At 35.3% G+C, this 20,859-nt stretch overlaps 2 protein-coding genes across 2 annotated transcripts; one reads left to right on the forward strand and one right to left on the reverse strand.

Annotated features, from left to right (window-relative positions):
• Window positions 1-8,053: 8,053 nt before the first annotated feature.
• Window positions 8,054-11,536, reverse strand: LOC126977031 (bombyxin A-1 homolog). The gene is made up of 3 exons (XM_050825687.1): window positions 11,510-11,536; window positions 10,287-10,476; window positions 8,054-9,107 (listed from the first exon to the last, which is right to left on the reverse strand). Exons 2-3 carry the CDS (start codon window positions 10,474-10,476, stop codon window positions 8,944-8,946), a joined length of 354 nt encoding a protein of 117 aa, XP_050681644.1. The 5' UTR covers window positions 11,510-11,536; the 3' UTR covers window positions 8,054-8,943.
• Window positions 11,537-16,366: 4,830 nt separating this feature from the next.
• Window positions 16,367-20,854, forward strand: LOC126977023 (polyprenol reductase). The gene is made up of 4 exons (XM_050825677.1): window positions 16,367-17,091; window positions 17,368-17,556; window positions 18,992-19,296; window positions 20,615-20,854. Exons 1-4 carry the CDS (start codon window positions 16,764-16,766, stop codon window positions 20,705-20,707), a joined length of 915 nt encoding a protein of 304 aa, XP_050681634.1. The 5' UTR covers window positions 16,367-16,763; the 3' UTR covers window positions 20,708-20,854.
• The last annotated feature ends 5 nt before the right edge of the window (window positions 20,855-20,859 follow it).

The following is a 20,859-nucleotide window of genomic DNA, read 5'->3' on the forward strand; positions in this document are numbered from 1 at the left end:
TGGCCCGTTGACTGGAGAACTGCTTCAGGTGAGCCGGCTCCACCTGCCATACTCATAATATTACATTCACTAAGTGCGCTAAGCTTGGATGTGGCGATTTTATTTAATTTCAAGTCTTAGTAAAATATACTACTATATGATATATTAATTTTACAGTTTGTTACATAATATATGAGGCTATTTCGTCAATGTTTCGTTATTGAATCAAACAATATCCCGTGCTCTCCAGCAATACGTATGTTATGAGTACGTAACAGGACATTAATTGAATATTATAATGAAGAAATTTGAAAACAAAATTTCAAAAGTACCGTGCGAGTGCTCTTTCAACTGAGCTGACCGTTCGAGTGACGAATCTGCATGAAATCTTGTATGCTCTGTTCAACTCTCAGGTTGTGGCTTCATCTACAGGATCTACTTTACAGTTGATAACTTGCTCAACCCCACAACTGTGTATTAATCCTAGAAGTAAGGGTTAACAATTTAAAAATAAAACAAATTATAATGAAGAAAGTAAATAATCTAATATGAGGTGTACAATATGTGTATATTAACTATATGTTTAAAATATACTTAATTTTTCTTCTTTTAAAAAGCAATAACTTTTTTCACAAAGAGCTCTTAGAAGAGCCGACACATAAAAATTGGCGTATCAAAGAAAAAAGTTTCAGAATTGAATTTATTATTTCCTCATAAGCAATGTACTGAATCCTAAAACAGTCTTTTGTACAAAGTTTTACTTAATCTCGCGTTAAGATCGTGTTATCTTACTTTTTTTGTATTGAAGGTAATATTTTTTTTTTTGTTTGTTGTACTTTTGATATAACCACAGATTTTACACTTTTTAAACTTTCTGATAGTGAGATAGTTATATTATCACCATTCATTACAATACTAATGCCACATCCAAACGTTACATGTTTGTGTAGAACAGTACGGCTAAGTATGAAGTGTTGTCGGTCGGTTCTGGGTTCAAGAGCTCCGTGCTATATCTACGCCACCTTGTGGCAATGCTGGCTCATGTGAATTTACCCTTAAATATTTATATAAAACTCACTTTGTTAACGTTCTATTTGTACTTCAACGTTGAGTGTTTCTGTATGCTAATTGGCATTTGAGTTTAATTTGATTCTGTATACGTCGCAATAAGTTCTGTTGGGTTTTAATCAGAAGAACAAGATGACTGAAATTCTTGCAGAAGTATGTAATGAAAAATGAGAGTAGAAACTCTCATTTTTTTGTTTCATATTTTTTTAGAAATATGAAACGTTTATACGATTACGTACATTGTTGTCCACCTGTCTTCATAAAATATTAATTAATTGCCCTAACGGCCATCTGTCCGTTGAAATTCCTGGCTCACCGCCACTCCAGTTTCGCATTCGTTTGGACTATGACTTTGGTTCAGGAGAACTGTAAAGAACAGAAAAGGAAACCATAGGAACGGATCATCTCATTTCTGATTCGATCTCGGGGGAAACTTCGAGCATAGCCTTATTATGATGACATCCTTAAGAACGTATTCGCACTACGTCCGATCAGAGTCCGATCCGTATCCGTGAAATCACGGAGTAGTTGTAAAGCTATTTCTATGGTAGTACGCACTAGATCCGGCTTTCGTCATCCGATTTCTTTCCGTCAACCGTATATACAGTTCTACGACTACTTTCGACCGTGTTTTCACGGCTACGGATCGGACTCTGATCGGACGTAGTGCGAAAGCGCTCTTAGTCTCTGATCAGAGATCGTCCTATTAGTTATAATACTATGTATTTATAGAGCAATTCAATCGTGTCTATATTATCAATTCTCATTGCAATCCTTATCATTGCAAATACTGGTACGGTTGGGTACTCTGATGAGTATGTGTAACACAAGTGCTCTAAAATTACTGTTGTAAATTGGACAAATGCATTCAATAATAATATTGAAAACTCCATGTTTTCGAACTATTTCAGCCAGAAAGAGAAGATAACCCTGACGATCGGTCCTGCGCTGCCCTCATCCAACCTACTACGGCAATCTTGCGGGGGCCTACCAACACCACGATTTGCGGTACGTGGTCGCCATCGCCTCGAACTCTCCTCTTCTCTCTCTTCTCTGCCCCAACGGCCATCTGTCCGTTGAGCTATATACCTTGCCCACTGCCACTTCAGTTTCGCAACCATTTGGGCTATGTCAGTGACTTTGGTAAGTTTCTTTGTTAAGTTTTCAAACATTGATCGATATTTTCACATCTGAATAAAAACATAGTGTCGTGACATTTTTCATCGAGAACCATCGAAAAGTTTTAAAATATGCGATCATTATCGGCGTTGTAACGAGATTATTATACAAAAAGCGATCGTTGAACACAAAACATGTTGTTATGCGGAAATTGAAAACGTAACAGATATTTGTGCCGAGTGGAGCACCGCTTTAAATACTGAAAGTGAGTTTTTAATAGCATATTTTATATTTTATATCGATAAAAACTTACATCTAACCAAATTATACATTCTTTTCAACTAACATCCTTGTTGCGGTAACTGTTATTAATAAAACCAAATAGAATTATTTCGTTTATATCTTCTTTGTCCTGAATATCAAATTTAATTTGCTTAAAGGATTAATTCAATTTGAAAAAAAAATGTGTTTTTGAAAAAAAATTATGTCATCTGTTGTTTCTTTGCACTAATCAAATCTCAACCTAATACTGTGACAATCTATAAATATGTCTATAATTATATTTTTTCTCAAATATTTATCGAATCTACATCGAATATTTATTACAAATTAAATTTATTTACTATATGATCTAAATATGATCTAAAAACTAAACTGGAAACACTGTTTTTTGGAACGACCATTAGGAAAAATTTCATGTAGCATTTTTAAATTAGAAGCATTTTTCTGTCTACGTTTGCTTTCTATTCTGGGATTTCAATTATGTTATGTTATATAGATAAGTTCCATTGTATATTATACACGAATATTAGCAATTAGCATTGGTTGCGGCTTCATTTATGCAGATCATTATCGAATCAAGTCTATAACATGCCCAATAATTAATAAACAAATACCAAAGCAATGGTGTCAATTGTTATACTAATGAACAAACAAAGCCGTGTTGCGTTTTATAATAACATGATATAAATATATTGAATAGAATAGAGTAATCCCACACTGATGAAATAGCGGCTGCAGCTAGTCTTAATGCCAACTGACTAGGAATTACAAAATTAGACGTAAATCTGGCAAAGCTCCTGCTTTTAGAGATTTTTTTTTCTAATATTACAAGTTACCATTTATAAATAACCAAATAAACCCCAAACAAGTACAAAGTATATTAAAATCAAACACAATCAACAAAAAGATGAAAGGCGAAATAATTCAATTCAAATTTATTCAGAAACTCAGCCCTTTTTCCAGGTCGAATAAGATATATTTAATCGTTAAATATCAAAGGAATCAGGAGTGTACCAAACACTTTGATGGCGAACATGTTTGCTTTGATGAATTAGACTAATTTATATGCAGTGTTAATGTAAACGATACATGTTTTCCGTTACTGTTTTGTGATGTATAATGTTATTGTTTTAACTCTTGTAAACCAAATATGATAATTAAGTAACAACTGTTAATTCTGACTCAAAACATCTTAAATTCATTGATGCAGCTGATGCTTGCGACTTCGTCCGCGTAGATGGTGGTTTTGTAGAATGGTTTTTAAAAATAATAAGCAAGTTTTGAATTTAAGAATATCTCATGTCCTATTAAAGTCTGGTTTCCGTTTTTGCTCACGTTCAAATTCAAATTTAAATATTTTTATTCAAAATAGAATATAAAATCACTTATTGTAAGTCAATAACTACTACCTATTCCAAAAGAACGCCTCAGACCTGAGAAGAACGGGCGCAACAAACTACAACAACAAGCGGGTTTTTTTCCATATAACAATGGTTTCAAAGTAATATCGTACAATGAAACTTATTATTTTATAGCCTGAGGACGGTCGCTCCATTCCCAATTTGTGTTATCATTAATAAAGTCATTAATGTTATAGTACGTTTACCACACAAACGCTTTTTAACAATTCTTTTGAGTATCGTTATACTCTTGTTTTGAACATTTTCCGGGATCTAGATGTGCATATATGTATATACATCGCCCCACAATAGACTTATTTACTCGACTTAGCCGAGTAGTAAGTACGCTTAAGTAAACTTATAAGTTTATGTGTTTTCCTAGTGTTAGCATTATGGTTATGACACTTTCTAGCAAATTCACTTATGTGCTTATGTACATACATTATATTATCAAGAATATATTATTGAAAAGCAACAGTGAAGATGTTAATTTCTTCAAAATTTGTTCTCAATGATTCTTAAGGACCTAGGCTATAAATAAAGCGATTAATTGTCTATCTTGATTATCTTTTTAACCGAGTATGCTGCAACACTAATTCATTTCGCCAATATTTAAATATGGGGGCCATTGTGATTTAGAATCCAGAGTAACGCCAAGAAATATAGCAGATTCCACCGGTTTTTAACCTCTCCGTTAAAAAAAAAACACTTGCACCAACATTTTTGACATTTGGTACGGAAAAATTTATATATTTTGTTTTCTTGCTATTTAACCAAAGGTTATTAGCGCTAAACCAGTATATGATGTCAGATAGAATATCGCTTACTTCCTCATATATAACTTGGTTTCTTTTCACTTTAAATATCAGTGAAGTGTCGTCCGCAAACAATACCACCTTCTGTTTTTTTCCATAAAATTAGGAAGTTCATTTATATAGATAAGGAAGAGGAACGGTTCAAGAAGATACCCTTGTGATACTGAGAGGAGTCCCAGGAGATCTCCTGACATTCACATCATCCATCTGAATTCTATTTTTTAGATATGAAATCAGAAAATCGAGCGCTGTTACTTTTATGCCTTCGTGACATAGTTTCCTGACCAGCGTTGAATGTTGAACACAATCAAAAGCCTTAGATAAATCTTAGAAGATGCTGTTGTTGAACGTCCCCTAGTAAAGCCAAATTATTGTTTCATATGAAGTAACTTATGAGAGTTAAAGTAAGTAAGCATTTGGCTTAAAATTATTTTTGTCAAAGTTTTACTAAAGTTCAGTAAAATTGACACAGGACGATAGTTAGTCGGGTCAGAAGTGCATCCTGACTTAAATATTGGTGTAATTTTATTATGTTTCAGAAGGTCAAGAAACACTCCATGTTTTATACAATTATTAAAGACTATTGCTAGATAATCATGACATCAATTATTGAACTTATTTAAAAGTTTTAATTATTTCTCCAGGGCTTATAAAACTGAAATTGAAAATTTGTTGACATTCTCTAGCATTTTCCATAGCAAGTGACTCAGCAACACTGGTGGAGAAGACAAGAGTTCCCAACATATTCTATGAATCTTATTTCGAGGAAGATTACTAGGGTAAACTAAACCTACTACTACATCTACATCCACGTGAATTTCAGTTTTTCACAAATCCATTTCCCAAGCTCTAGTCTATCGCTGTAGCAAATTTCATCTAAATCGTAGCTCCGGCGGCGTAAAATCGTAGCAAACAAACTTGCATTTACATTTATAATATTACTCGTAGTAAGGTTGTTGAACATTCGTTGTCAACTCAGACAGTCAATTAAAATGTATCATCTAATTGAGTGCTAGCTTATTAAGGAAATGGCTGCAAAGCTAATAATAACGACGTATATGGTGATGGCTGAATGTTAATGAATTTTTAAAATTGTTGGTTTAAGTTAGTTGCATTGCAGTAAAAATATCTGAATGGAACATTCGCTTCTCGAGATGTTCTTAATGTTTACTGACGACTGATATTTGCTTTATCATCAGTATACTTATAGTAGAACGACGAGAAAGTAAAACTAAAACTGACTTGGATATTCCAAACGTCTGGCACACCCCAGTATTAGCTCATTTGACAGCGTGCAACGCAGAGCTGTTGGAATTGTCAGGGATCCAGTGAACTGTAAGTCATTCGTAGTATTCAGTCGTAGAGACGTTGCTTCATTGTGTATCTATCCACAGTATCTATCACGGGGAGTATTCCCATGAGCATTTGACCTGATTCCTGCCGCCGAATCCACCTTCTCACAACACGCTACAAATAATAACATAATCTTCACCATCTGGATGTGTGGCATTCCCCCATAGTGCGTTTTTCAAGGACCGTGCTTCCACGTCCAACCAAGCTGTGGAATGAGCTTCCTTTTGCGGTGTTCCCAGGACGATAAGACATGGGTGCCTTTAAAGAAAGCGCGTAGACTTTTCTTAGCCAGCAACGCTCCAGTATTTTCTCTAGTGTTGCAGAGACGATATATAGATGTGGGTGACGGTGATCATTTAACATCAGGAGACCCGTACGCGTTTCATCGTCCTCCTCTTCACAACACAACAAATAGAGAGAAAATCTACAAGAATTTGGGAAATGAATATTTACCAACGCAAAGAAGTAGAAAGGTCATGAATGATAACAAATGGACGGGAGGAGACACACGATAATAATTTCGTATAAATATGAAATGCAAAACAATAAAGGCTTAAACGTGCATAGCGCACAGGCAAACTTGTGGCTACGACTAACAGAAGATATAAAACTCCATAATAGGGTCCTCAATCAATAACAGGCAAAGCTATTACAACAAAAATACATCTTATAATTGCACTAAAACAGATTGCAGGTGCTAATCGATATAAAAGTGTTCTCTAGGTAATAAAATAACTTGTGATTCATTGTCTAGTGATCCTTTGTCCACAGCTGAGTGCGAGATGTCATTATCGGACGCTGTTATTGAAAAACTTGTTACTCTTGTTTATTTCTTACTACTCCACTTTATCTGTTGTTTCTAGAGTTCCTACTAATATCGTGAGATTATTGTCGATTGATTAAATATGTGCCATTAAATGATAATTGATGAATTTTAAATACCTTTGTTTAATATCGTTAAAATAATAAAGAGTAAGTTACGAAACGAGCAGATAAACCAGCTGATGTTAAATAGTATCGTGTGCCCATAACAGTGACGTTAAGATGCGAGTAGTGACACACTAAAATTACTAAGGCGTAGCATACCGTGACTTGACTCTGATCGCATTAAACTCTAATGTGCCAGTGTATATTGTATACATTAGCACTGAGTTAACACAATTCATAAAAAACTTAAATAATGAGTCCGAACTGTTACTTATGCTTATAGCAATTAAAGGAATTATAATTTATTCAGTTACAGTGTGTTGTTCATTGTTTATATTATATATGGGCCTTATTAGAAAGCTCATGGTCGCTCAGAGGGCAATGGAGAGGGCTATGCTCGGAGTTTCCCTGCGAAATTGAATCAGAAATGAGGAGATCCGTAGGAGAACCACAGTTACCGACATAGTCCAAATCATTGCAACTGAATTGGCAGTGGGCAGGGCACATAGTACGACAGACGGATGGCCGTTGGGGGAGTAAAGTCCACGAATGGTGACCACGTACCGGAAGACGCAGTGTTGGTAGGATGGACACAAGATGGACCAACGATCTGGTCAAGATCGCCGGAAATCTTTGGAGGAGACCTTTGTCCAGCAATGAACGTCTTCCGGCTGATGGTGATGATGGTGGTGATATATTATGTTTGTGATTGATTCATTATTTGTCTTTATATTCACCCACCACCAAGATACGGTACAAGGCGACATTCATTATATCAAATAAAATTGTCATCGAGCGAGTCTCCCTTAGTGGACTCGACTTTTCCTCAACGAGAGTTACATACCCGAGCAAACGGCTCAGTCACATTCATACAGTCCTCCTAGTTGGCCTAAAGAAACTTAAAATTGATTTTAATTTCTTGACACAAACCAAAACTTACAGCTAAATTGAAACCATGGGACTATTTGGTAAGATCTCGAGAACCCGAATTTAGTCGAGCTGTCATGAATAAAACAAGATATCACTGCAACAGTATAATAAAATCCAACTAAAATAATATTATTATCACAACAGTAAATATTGACTAGAATATGTAAACTCAACAAATCTTTTCATGTTGTATATAGTAACGGCGATTTTACATAACCCACTTTTAGGGAATTTTAAGTAGGGCCATTCGTTATATACACCGTTATTTTTTAAATACCAAGTAAGCTGGCTTATCAGTTACCATTATTGAACATATGAAGAAAAATAACAAACGCTTTCAAAAAATTATCCTAAGAAAATAATAAATCATTGACAATTTTCAATGACTTCATTTGTGTGCGTGTGGATGTGCACATACAAAAGAACCAAGTAAATAAGTGTTCAATTCACAATGCTATTTATAAATCGCAATCATAACTTCGAGTCTCCGGTCCCTTTCCTGGCTCCGATTTCGCCGATAAACGATACATAGTATTTTTGTGTTGTGAGTACTAGGTCCATAATTTTAAGCAGGATTTTCATTATTCTGAAATTCACGGCATTAATTTGTAATTAAAAAATTATGATGTAATGTTGCTTAGAAATACTATAATTTTCTCGATTTATCTTCTATCTAAAAAAAATTAAGACTACATACAAAGCTACATATTACATAAACAGGAGACCACTAATATCATTTACTAAATATAAGCATAATACGTTAATTTTTCACGTCAGCTTTAGTTAATATTCAAGTAATAAGACTATGACTATAAATACAACGATTTCTTATACCTAACTTGCCGGTGACAATATTGAGAGTGATTTAGGAGATGACCACAAAATTAAGATCAGATAAGATTTTTGAAGTCAAGATAAATGAGATCCAGGTTCCGTTTCAAACGGAAGTGATGCAATACACATAACAATGAGCTAAAATCTCAGCAAGATATAAAAAATCATCTTTTACATCCCAGCTAACGTAGAAGATGATCTCAAAGCAAGTTTAAGTGGTCACGAAATTTTTGTATTTAACAATAAGATAGGAGTTCGTTTATACTGCAAGGCTTATCACAGCATTCACTGACGACAAATTGTCGTTTTCCCCGGGATAATCCATGGGCCTTGTGAGGAGTTACCAGTGGCCAACCTAGCGGATTGTCCTGCTCCTTGTAGTAAGGTGGGAGGATTGAATCTGTTGGAAAAAATGTAAAAAATATTATACTTTAATATTTGGTTAGTTATTAGGGATATGTACGAATTTTCCCGTTACAAAAACTGTAATAGTTTCGTTTAAATAGAAAAATGAGATTCACTTTCAAAACATTTCACATGCAAACATACATTGTCAATAATAATTTAACAGTAATTACGCAATGGATTATTTAGTTTTTGTAGTCTGTAATGTTGCTTTACCCAAGCCCAGTAATTGATAGAATTAATGCCCCTGAAATCAAGACGTAAAATTAAAAAGAGAACTTAAGTCTCCTTTGGAAATAAAACCAACCAAAAATGATTCGAAGTGTATAAAAAATCATACTTCAAGAATAACTACATTTTAATAAAGGTACGATTATGGTATCTGTTAATGAAATCCATAAGGAATTGACAAAAGTCCTCAAATTATATAGGCTTGCTAATATTGGATGTAGAACTAATGAATGACACCACAGATGACAACCGGACCTTTCAAAAGCTTCGAGTTTTACCGAGCGCCGAATTGTGACGCTTAAAACCAACAAGATAACAGAATCTTCAAATAGATCTGACGACGAGGTCGGAAGATGGTCCTTGTATAAAATTACTCATTTATTAAACATGTAGGATAAAATCTAAGCGATTTCATGCTTGTTATAATTCTAATCCCACGTTATAACATAGCTACTTACTTGAATCGTCTAAATGATTTGATTGTCCTTAACAAGTTTCCATTCAAGTTCGTCGTGTTAAGTAAAAAACATTTATACCAAAAGAATACCGCCTTCAAACATATATTTCGAATAATTTCCAAGTTGGTTGTTTTTCTATCAATGAGGCCAATAAGTTTCACATTAGCATTACATTATGCATATACATATCCAATAGGATAATAGAATAATAATCCTATTCCTATTATAATATTATAAATGTGAAAGTTTGTATGTCTGGATGTATGTTTGAACTTCTTTAACGCAAAAACTACTGATTGGATTTTGATGAAACTCTACAATAATATAGCTTACACACCAGAATAACACATAAGCTATTTATTATTTATAAAACTATCGCGTGAATTATACTTTATATGGCAAAACAACGTTTGCCGGGTCAGCTAGTTGTTATATATATCTTTTAAATACTGCGTTTCAAAAGTAAAGCAACTCTGTATTCTTACTATACATAGATCCTCCGTCCCGCTTCTCTGACATCGGTTCATCAAAGCAAAGTAACGCCAGAGCCCTCGCTAAAGTTCTGCCGCAGTAGACCTGGGGAGCCGTATCTTGTAGAGCAAATCCACCGCCGATGTGGCAACAGCACGTGGACACTAGCGCCACCAGCACAACAATTGCTACTTTGAACTGCATCTGTACAATCATGAATTGCAAGTCATTTTTATGATATTACAATGATAAGCATAAAAAGGGTATAAGACTCGAGGGTTACCTCAAGTAATGACCGCTAGACTTGCTCTCTTCTAGGACCCACGAATTGTCACACGAATGTTGTTTTTTTAAGCGAAAAGTAAGAAATTGCCGCCGAATTCCAGCTTCGCACGACACTTCACAAGTTAGGATATCATCCTCACCATCTGGATGTGTGGCGGTCCTCCACAGTGCGGTTTTCAAGGAGCTTTCTTCCACGTATTACAAAGCTGTGGAATGAACTTCCTTGTGCGGTGTTTCCGGGACGATACGACATGGGCACCTTCAAAAAAACCGCGTAGACCTTCCTTAAAGACCGGCAACGCTCCTGTGAGTCCTCTGGTGTTGCAAGAGATTGTGGGCGGCGGTGATCACTTAACAACAACCCGTACGCTCGTTTGTCCTCCTATTCCATAAAAAAAAATGTAAAGTGATACGTGCTGGCTATGACATGGCAGTACCACTCAGGATTACATAAGATGTCTCATTAGCCCAAAATTTTCGCGCTCTTCAATCCGAAACAATAGTGTCTGTAGACTACTACTGAACGGCAGAAAAAAGCGCTGCTGTGGTGGCATATTTTGCTAAAGAGCTTCCCACTGGTAAAGTTGGAGGGTGTACTAGCTACATACTGAAACCGCCATAACAATCTGGGCGTCGATGATCACTTACTATGACGTAACCCGTTACTCCGAACTTTCGACCTCCGATAGTTACTATAAAAGAACTGTTTTGAAACCAGCTTTAACTGTCAACACTTTACTCGTCCTCCTACACTAAAAAAAACAGTTTTGAAACCAGCTTGTTTTTTAATTTAATTTAACAACTGTGAAAGTGCATTTTTTTTAGATATCCGGTAATAAAGATAATATTTTCTTTTTCTATATCGCACTAAATGCTCAAAATCATATATCACCAAATACTCCTTAACTTAATAATATAACGTCTGATCTAAAATATAATCCAATAAACTTACTTTGCTTCGAAGTGTATCGGAGGAGCTAACACGTCGGAATGTGAGGTGACGTATCAGCCTTCCTGTTTTATACCTCTCGGGAGGGTTTGTTATTCAATCTGTCTGGATCACCAGGTAATTGCTTAATGAGATTGAAAATCGACTTTGATAACTTAATGTTAGTTTCTAGGAACACGCACGAAAATATTAATCACATTAATTAAAAACGTTTTTGTTAAAATATTTTGTTTGGCGTCGATTAAGCGCGTAGTCATTAATAGATGGGCGTTTCGCTCTGGATGGTACGTTATAACACAGGCCTTTTAATGCACAAAATGGCCGACATATAAATATAAAACGGTATAATATCTCGCACGATGGTACAAAAATCCTTTAACTCTGGGGGAAGCGCAGGACCGATCGTCGTGGACATCTTTGGGGGATGCCTTTGTCCAGCAGTGGGCGTCTTCCGGCTGATTAAGAAGAGGAGGACTGCTGAAATGACTAATCTGATCCTCAACGACAGTATCTATCCATAACAATGACAATTTGACCGGAAAATACTGCAACTGGTTTATACAAAACAAAACAAATGCTTAGATACAACTAGATTAACAATATTACAACACCAAGAATACTGCTGATCCATTTATAATATTCTATTAGAAACTGTGTAACGAATTGAGAGCCAGTATTAGAACAGGGTTGTGAGCAACTAAAGTCAGTTAAATTTGGATATGCTAAAAGATGCATATGATTAAATTGAATGCGGTGGAAATACGACAATTTTGTTAGATGTGCGGTGTTATTTAAGCCGCAGGAATAAGAATGAGCTACGTGCAATCACTGAACTGATTCAAGAGATTATTGGAGAAGATGGAACGAAACGATCCACCGCGTCAGATACATTTTACAGACAGAAAAGTTACATTAGGCATGTTGCTACTCACTGCAATAAAATAACGTAAAATGCTTAGGCAGAATTGAATATTGTACCTACGTAGGTACACTTTGAATTATCGTTTTATTTCGTGGCGCTTCATTGTGAGATATTAATAAATACAGGAGGTACATTTAATGTCCGTAATCTTAAGATGCTATGAAGAGCAATAGGGAATCCCTAAGCTTTTTATTCAGGTCTCACATATCTGAAGAGCTAAAGGGAATCGATGGCTAGTCCACGCGTTAATCACGTAAACGGACGCTACGTGCGGTGGCTGGACGATCCCGCCGTTGAGGGCTCTGGCTTTATTGTTTAAATTGAAGTTATTTATTACTTACACAATACACAGTATTCACAGTTAGGTAACATAAATTATCTATCAATCTACTTTAAAAAAAATGCTTGCGTACAAAGTTCACATGTGAGAAGTGAAACCTGCATTGTGCATGAATCTCTAAACTGCATATGAAGTCCTGGTACATGTTGCTAGGATGACACATGATTTCAACCGCTATGAAAGACATTACTAACACCGCTACCATATTTATGTTCTCCTGATGTCTATGCAGTTATAAGTCGTGCGTATGACATAAGAATATATTAACGTTTACCTACTCGCGTCATACATAAAAATATAATAGTATGCATATTTCTGTCTCATTCTTTGCCGGCTTCATCCTACACATTTTTGTATTTGTGTCTCTTACCTGTCGTTTTTCCGTTGCATCCGGTTTGAAATCACAACGATTCTAAAGAAGTTTCACTTCAATAACAAATTGTTTAGATTTAAAAGAGCAACATCTCAAGTCAATTTCCTAATATGCAAATATTGGGATTGAGCAGGTTATCAACTGTAAAGTAGATCATGTAGATGACAGTAGAGCCACAACCTGAGTTGAACAAGGCATATCAACATTTATGAACGATATGTTTGTCGAACGGTTGGCTCAGTGTAAGAGCGCACGCACGGAGCGCGAGAGGTCGCGTCTTCGAGTCAAGCATCATATTAATACTTATACTTACATAATATATAATACTAGCTGAACCAGCAAACGTTGTATTGCCGATATTAAAATCGCGATACAAAAGTAACTGTTGATCGTAGATGGGTGAAAATTTGTTGTATGTATTTTTAATGCTGACTCATAATCAAACAAAATTAATGTCAAAAAAATTAAAAAAAAATCGTGTGGACTACCTTTAACATTTAGGGGGATGAAAAATAGATGTTGTCCGATTCTCAGACCTACCCAATATGCACTCAAAATTTCATGAGAATCGGTCAAGCCGTTTCGGAGGAGTTCGCTCCCTCACACCGTGACACGAGAATTTTATATATTAGATATCTTTGAAATCGGTAGTAACTTTATCTTTTCATTTAGACATCGTGCCTCGATTAATGCATTCACAGCGTTATACTCAGTACTTAGTTCTTGAGGTTTTTTATGATATATTTACACTTAGTAGGTTTAGTAATATATTGCTGACTATCGAGTGTTTAAGACTGAGAGTAAACAATATAATCTCTAATAAAAGATATTTATATATTTAAATATGTACTTGAAATATTTAAGACCCCTAAATTTTATCCATGCATACTCCTTAAGAATAGTTATAAAATTATTGCCAAAGCAAATGAAATCATTCACAAACATAAAAGAAAAATAATCTTACAAATATTCATAAAGAACCTTAGTAGAATATTCCAGAGAGTCATCCTTTATTTTAATGCGTCAACCTATCGAATGGCAACTAGGTCGCACCGATCCACCGGAGCCATCAGGCGGGGTGAAGCGAACCGGAACATTGGAAACGACAATGACATGCCCTAAACGATTTGATTTTTAGTTAGACGCTTCATTTGCAAGTCTATTCTCTATCGGATGCCTCTTGAACATTTAATGATTCGGACGTGGTTAATGGATGGGAAAATTATTTAGATTATGTTGTCTAGGCGCAAACAATCTTGTGGTATAATATTTTTACACTATAGCTGTTAGCATATAATCTCTAGTTGTAAAAAGGGGTAATTTGGAATATTAGAAGAGAGGGTTGGAGTTATACTATATTAATTATTATTATTGTATTAAGCAACTACTCGTTCATATTTTAGGAGCAAGGGATGTGCTCTACATTCGGCTAGCTTGAAGAGAAATTTATTTACCTTCCAAAATCGAAAAAGTCATAAGAGGACAGATACCCGAAAATCGAGTGTGCTGTACAGTACACTATTCCCTCACCCAGTTTTGACCCTTATCTTGTTTTAAGATGGTTTTCTTTCCAATACACTTATTAACCAATGAAATCCGAGAGAGAAAAGAATTCGTTTCGATATTTGACATTTAACATGTTAGAACAAAAGTTATTGGTTAGAGTAAAAGTGTTCTGTGTTGGCGCCCGCCTAAGAGATCGGTCGAGTTTTGAATTAGGTACTGCACAAAGTTTATGATTTGTTCCAGTCTTCTACGTAATAATCAGTAAGTTGTATTTTATTACTTAAATATTTATTAACATATTTACACATGTATTAAAGTAATATATATAGAATTTATCTATCATCTATTTGAAATAGCGCCTTCTCAAATTAGTCACGACTAAAATGTATTTTGAACCATCCTCCGCTTCCTTTGTCTGTTTATTTTTATTCGTTATGTATTTCGGAATAGGTATGTTGAAATATCTTTACTTTAATTTAAAAACTATCGCAAACCATATTTCAAAAGATATTTTGTGCCAATATTACAATATATTTTATGAAATTGGTTCTAAATACGAGACCTTTTAAAACCGACGCAAATATTTACATCGAGGAAGGGGTGGTAATATGGAACCCGCTGATAATTTGGGACCCCCTAATAACTTACAAACAGACAGCGGCATCTGTTGAAAAAGTACATTAATACGTAAAACTGATACGATTGACTATATTCATCGACACTAACGTAAACTTGCATCGTATTTGACGGTTCAAACAATGTTCAAATTTCACATTGCGCACAAACGTTTAATTTAGAATTTTTTATTTTTCTCGATAACTAATACAATGGGTGGTTAAAAGAAGTCTGTACGCATAAGTTCAGATTGTGACAGGTAAGTTTTAAGATTTATTTTACCAAGTTTTAGTTTTCTTGAATATTTGCTAACACAGTAATGTTTTGAATTTGGAACCTTAAACGTGCGGGTAATATGGAACCGGGTTCCAAATTACTTTATTGACCGGATCTCCATACAAACATCAACTTAAGGAGTATATCAAGCGCAGAGAGGAAGAAGCCGGGGAAGAGCTCCTGGACGTAGTGGTGGTGCTATGGGTATGGGGTATGCTATCACGAATGCCTAACCCACAAATCAAGATGGTGCTTGTTGCATTTTTTGCTCTGAAAAATACTCCAACGATCATCGCGGTGAAACTTGGATTCAGTGCCAATCATGTAAGTTGTGGAAAAACACCTTCCTTAATGGCCGGCAACGCTCCTGTGATTCCTCTGGTGTTGCAAGAGATTGTGGGCGGCGGTGATCACTTAACAACAGGTGACCCGTACGCTCGTTTGTCCTCCTATTCCATAAAAAAAAAACACATTGAATGCTCTGGGGGCGACGCAGAGTAAGTATTTTACTAGTGATTTTTGTAAATAAAAAAAATGGATTTGGTCTATTCTTGTAATTTGGAATCCGGGTTCCATAATACCAACTACCCTCACAACACATGTTTTAAATTATTTGAATAAAACAATGTTTTTTTTAATTCCAAATTAATTACAAAAAAATCAGTAATAACTGAGGAGGTCATTTCATTGCCATTTTGATAGAAGATTTTTTTAACAGAAAACATATACATAAATTACCATAACATAATACCAGTCAGTCATCAGTCATCACTTAACGTCAATTGTCAAAATAATCAAATGTCAGCTCGTATGTACTAGGTAAACATTAAACAATTCCTATCTTTATGTTATTGATAAACGAAAACGAGGATTTTCGAATTGATAAAAATGAGATAGTATAAAATTATAGATTATTCCTTTTACGTTTAGTAGTTTAATGCATTTTTTCTGATTTTCAAGAAAATTTCCTATTTGTAATGTGCTGTTATGACACAATCACAAATTATGCTGAAAAAGTCATATTTCACAATTTATTATGAGATACAGCAAAGCCAACCCATGGAATGGATGCTGCAAGAATAGATGTGAGAACGAGCAGAGAAATACTGTTAACTCTGTAGTCTATACCGTTAGGTCGAAGTTATGCCCTACTTTCTTTACTTTCACATTATATCCAACTGTTAACTTACTGGTTTACTTTTCGTAAGGACTTCAAAGCTTAAGGATGTTAAACATCTTAGACCTTGGGTTTCTCGGCTTATCAATCACCGTCACCTGTACAGGGTTCCTGATAAGTAACTATGAAAAGCATGTGCCTGCATTTATAATAAAAGGTTTCAAATATGGTTCCTTTGCTTATCAAGGCTCGGGAGCCAATTATTTACAAATAATTGAAATGCCGAAAGCCTTTTACAGACATTTCTATGCATTTGCATCTATGTTTAGTACAGTTACATTACTTTATGCATTCTTGGTGTACTTTACTGGACTAAGTGTTCATAGCTATGTTGTGTTCATATTGAAGTTGATCCTGGAGCAAGAACAGCCATCAGGTATCTATTTTATTATTTATTTACAAACTTAATTAACAATTATTACTATTTTATATTTATCATGCCTTAGTTCTGTATTTGAGAAAGTGGTGTGTTCTCATTGGTACATAAGTATGCCATTAATATTAAACTAAATTGTAAAGCTTCTTAATACATGTCATTTTCTTATATTTTATAATATTGCAGTCGAGTTCTCTAAATTGAGAGAGCAAACATAATAAGAAAAATCAATGATAATTTAATAATTATATCCTTTTTAAGTGTAATTTTGTTTAGTTTCAGTTGTAGCTGCATGCATTGGTCTCGTATTACTGACAATACAGTGCATTAGAAGATGCTATGAGACTTACTGTCTGCAAGTATTTGCCAAATCCAGTAAGATGAACCTGAGTCATTATTTGGCAGGGCTGGTTCATTACTTTGCTGTTATTGTTGCAGCTGTTGGTCAAGCTCCATTATTTTGTGGTAAATTATAATTATTATCTAATAGTTTCTAATTCTAGTGTGTATAAACAAATTCAACCAAACTTGATGCTGCCACATTGATAAGTTAACCTTAACCTTAGGGAACCCTTAATGTTATTCAAAATGCTTGTTTAGATTTTTTCAAACCAACAAAATAGTTCTAGTAACCAATGCAATTGGGCAATGAAGCAGGCCTTAGCTCTTTTGTTACACAAGGTATGCTTCCCATATTTAGGCTTATTGGGGTTATCACACACTTCTAGAATTCCACCACAGAGCGTAGAAGAGATACTTTACTATTTGAGAAGTCACGTAAACGATAAGCCTAGCATCCCTCTCATTTTAGAACTTTTACGAGACTAGTAGAGACCCTAGAGAAACCAAAATTTGTTTGGCCAAGATCATCAATAATGTGTAAACTAGTCTCACCAACGTGAGGATCCGAATCTTTTAATTTGGAAGTGTGAGAGTGTGTTAAATCTGCATCATTAAACCGCGTTATTGATCTTTAGATCTAAAACTGTACCCATACAAAATTCAGCCTCGACTTTGTAAACCAAGCATTTGAACACTTTTCGACATTTAACAACAACTTGTTTGGATGAAGCTTATTTTCACCTCAATGGGCACCTAAACAAGCAAAACTGTCGCTATGGGGGTGAAACAAATATGGAAGGCACTCACCAAATGTAACTGTATGGGTTGCAATGTCAGCAAAAATAATTATGGTCCGTTACTTTTTCGAGGGTTGAAGTGAACATATGGTTACAGTCAATTTAGAGTGTTATCTGGAGATGTTAGACGATTTCTTGGTGCGGAACTGCAAAACTTCTCAGGCTACAATAAAGAACATAGTTCTAGCAGGATGGTGCAACCTTGCATACATACCACTCTGTCAATTATAAGCGAAGTTTTCCCTGGCAAGTTGATCTCGAGAAGAAACAGAGACATAAACTGGCCTCGATGCAGTCCGGATGGGGGTTAACCATGGATCTTTTTTATGTGGGGTTATGTGGGGTAATCTAAGGTTTACAATTATAATCCAAACTTGTTTGGCTCAATTAAAATAAAATATATGTAACGAGACTGCAAACATCTGCCAGAGTTGACCTGTCAAGCCATCATTGGCAATTTTGTGGTTTGAGTAAATGAGTGCCATGAATGTGAAGACTTACATCTGGATAGTGATATTTTTAAGATATAAATTTCCAGAGTGTTCTTTACTTATTACACATTTTTTTAAAGTCATATTATTTTTTTATTTTATCGACTCACATAAATAAATACATATACTCACATCAATATAATATTATGCTTTCTTTTGAGACATCAATATTACCAGTTATTGAAACATTGGTTTGCATATCAGCTTTTGTGTGTGACTGTGATTGCAGCATGTAGTTTTATCTTATATATTCAATTATTATATTTTCAGGAAATCAGGATAGATCAAAAATATTATGGATTGATACTTGGACCAAAATGATATCAATTCCATGCGTTTTAATATTTCTGTGGGCAGGATATGAACAATATCAAAGCAATATGATCTTTGCTAAGTTACGGAAGGATAAATTGGGTAATATTGTAACCGAGTCGCATAGAATACCTCATGGAAGACTCTTTGAAAGAGTGTCAAGTCCACATAGACTTTGTGAGATTATCATGTATACTGTATTAATCCTCTTAGTACCCACAAGGACATATTTTTGCATTTATTTATGGGTAATCTGCAATCAGGTAATTTACTGTACATAAATAATTTGTTTGAATCATTATTTTTTAAATATGAGTGGTGGGGATGATGCTCTTCTAGTCGGATTCGGCGGCAGGCCAATTAGCTCTCCGGAACAAATTCGAAAGAAGACACACAATTAAGTGATCTAACCGTTCACACAGCACTGGATCCCCGTAAAATCAAGTTATGCAAAAGTTTATAGAAGCTATAGAAACGTGGTGCTATCGGAAAATCATCAGCTGTACTCTTAAAAGTTTTGAATGAAAGTGTCGGCAAAACAGAGAACCGAGATGGTCTACATTTTTTTTCCCGAAAATCACAAATTCTCGCGACGTTTTGTCTTCGAATATTTTTAATTTATGAGTAGATTATACAGGATTCGAACCTGGGCCTCGTAGATTTGTTGTAGATAACCGTGAAACACATTGTTTGTAAATGGGGCATGTTCAACTGTCTACTAGTGGAGAACATTATTCAAAATGCGATATGATCTGTAGTTGTAGCTGTATCACAAAACTCAACATATGCGTGCCGTTTTGGGGTGAGTATCGACTCAGATCTTAATATTTTCACTGTGAGAAGATGAAATGCTTCTAACCAAAACAGAAGCTGAGCTGCTGAGCGTCATAAATAGAGCACGACAATACTTCAAACCGGTCCACATTCTAGCGCTCTACAAAGCGCAGGTCCGGCCACACATGGAGTATTGCTGTCATCTCTGGTCTGACGCCACACAGTATCTCGAACCATTTGACCACGTGCAACGTAGAGTTGCTCGAATAGTCGGCGACCCATTGCTCTGTGAACGGCTAGACCAGTAGGCGTTGCGTAGAGACGTCGTTTCATTGTGTCTTCTACCGCATTTATCACGGGGAGTGTTCCGAAGAGCGGTTTTACCTGATTCCTGCCGTCGAATTCAAGGAACTTTCTTCGTACAACAAAGCTGTGGAATAAGCTTCCTTGTGCGGGGTTTCCGGGACAATACAACATTTAAAAAAAGCGTGACACCTTAGACGTGAAGCCTTAAACGCCGGCGAAGTTCCTGTGATTCCTCTAGTGTTGTAAGATAATGTGAGTGGCGGTGATCATTTAACATGAGAGACCCTTACGGTCGTTTGTCCTCCTCTTCTTAGGTTGGTACTTTTTTTGAGTGATGAAGTATTTGAAGCGCATGGCTTAACAATACGTCACTTAAGTGAAGGCCCATCTTATCGCAGAGATTATATATATTTGATTCACCATTTTTTCATTGTGTTGCTTGTAGCTAAAAAAACATTTAGTAAAGTTTGTTTGTCTTATATTATTAAATTATTATTTCAGGTACAAACCGCAATTCAAGCACATGTATGGTACAATAAGACGTTCAAAGAATATCCCAAAAATAGGACCGCTGTCTTCCCAGGGATTTTGTAAACTTATTATAGTTCAAAGCTCTGCATTTATCAGACATACGAGACAAATAATTTATTAATATATTTATTTTGTTAGTGATATAAGTTGAAAAATAATAAATTTGTAAGAACATGAGAATTACAGGGTATTTCTTACAAATTAAGAAAACACAT

The sequence above is a fragment of the Leptidea sinapis genome, chromosome 43 (assembly GCF_905404315.1).
Source record: "Leptidea sinapis chromosome 43, ilLepSina1.1, whole genome shotgun sequence".
Lineage (NCBI taxonomy): Eukaryota > Metazoa > Arthropoda > Insecta > Lepidoptera > Pieridae > Leptidea > Leptidea sinapis.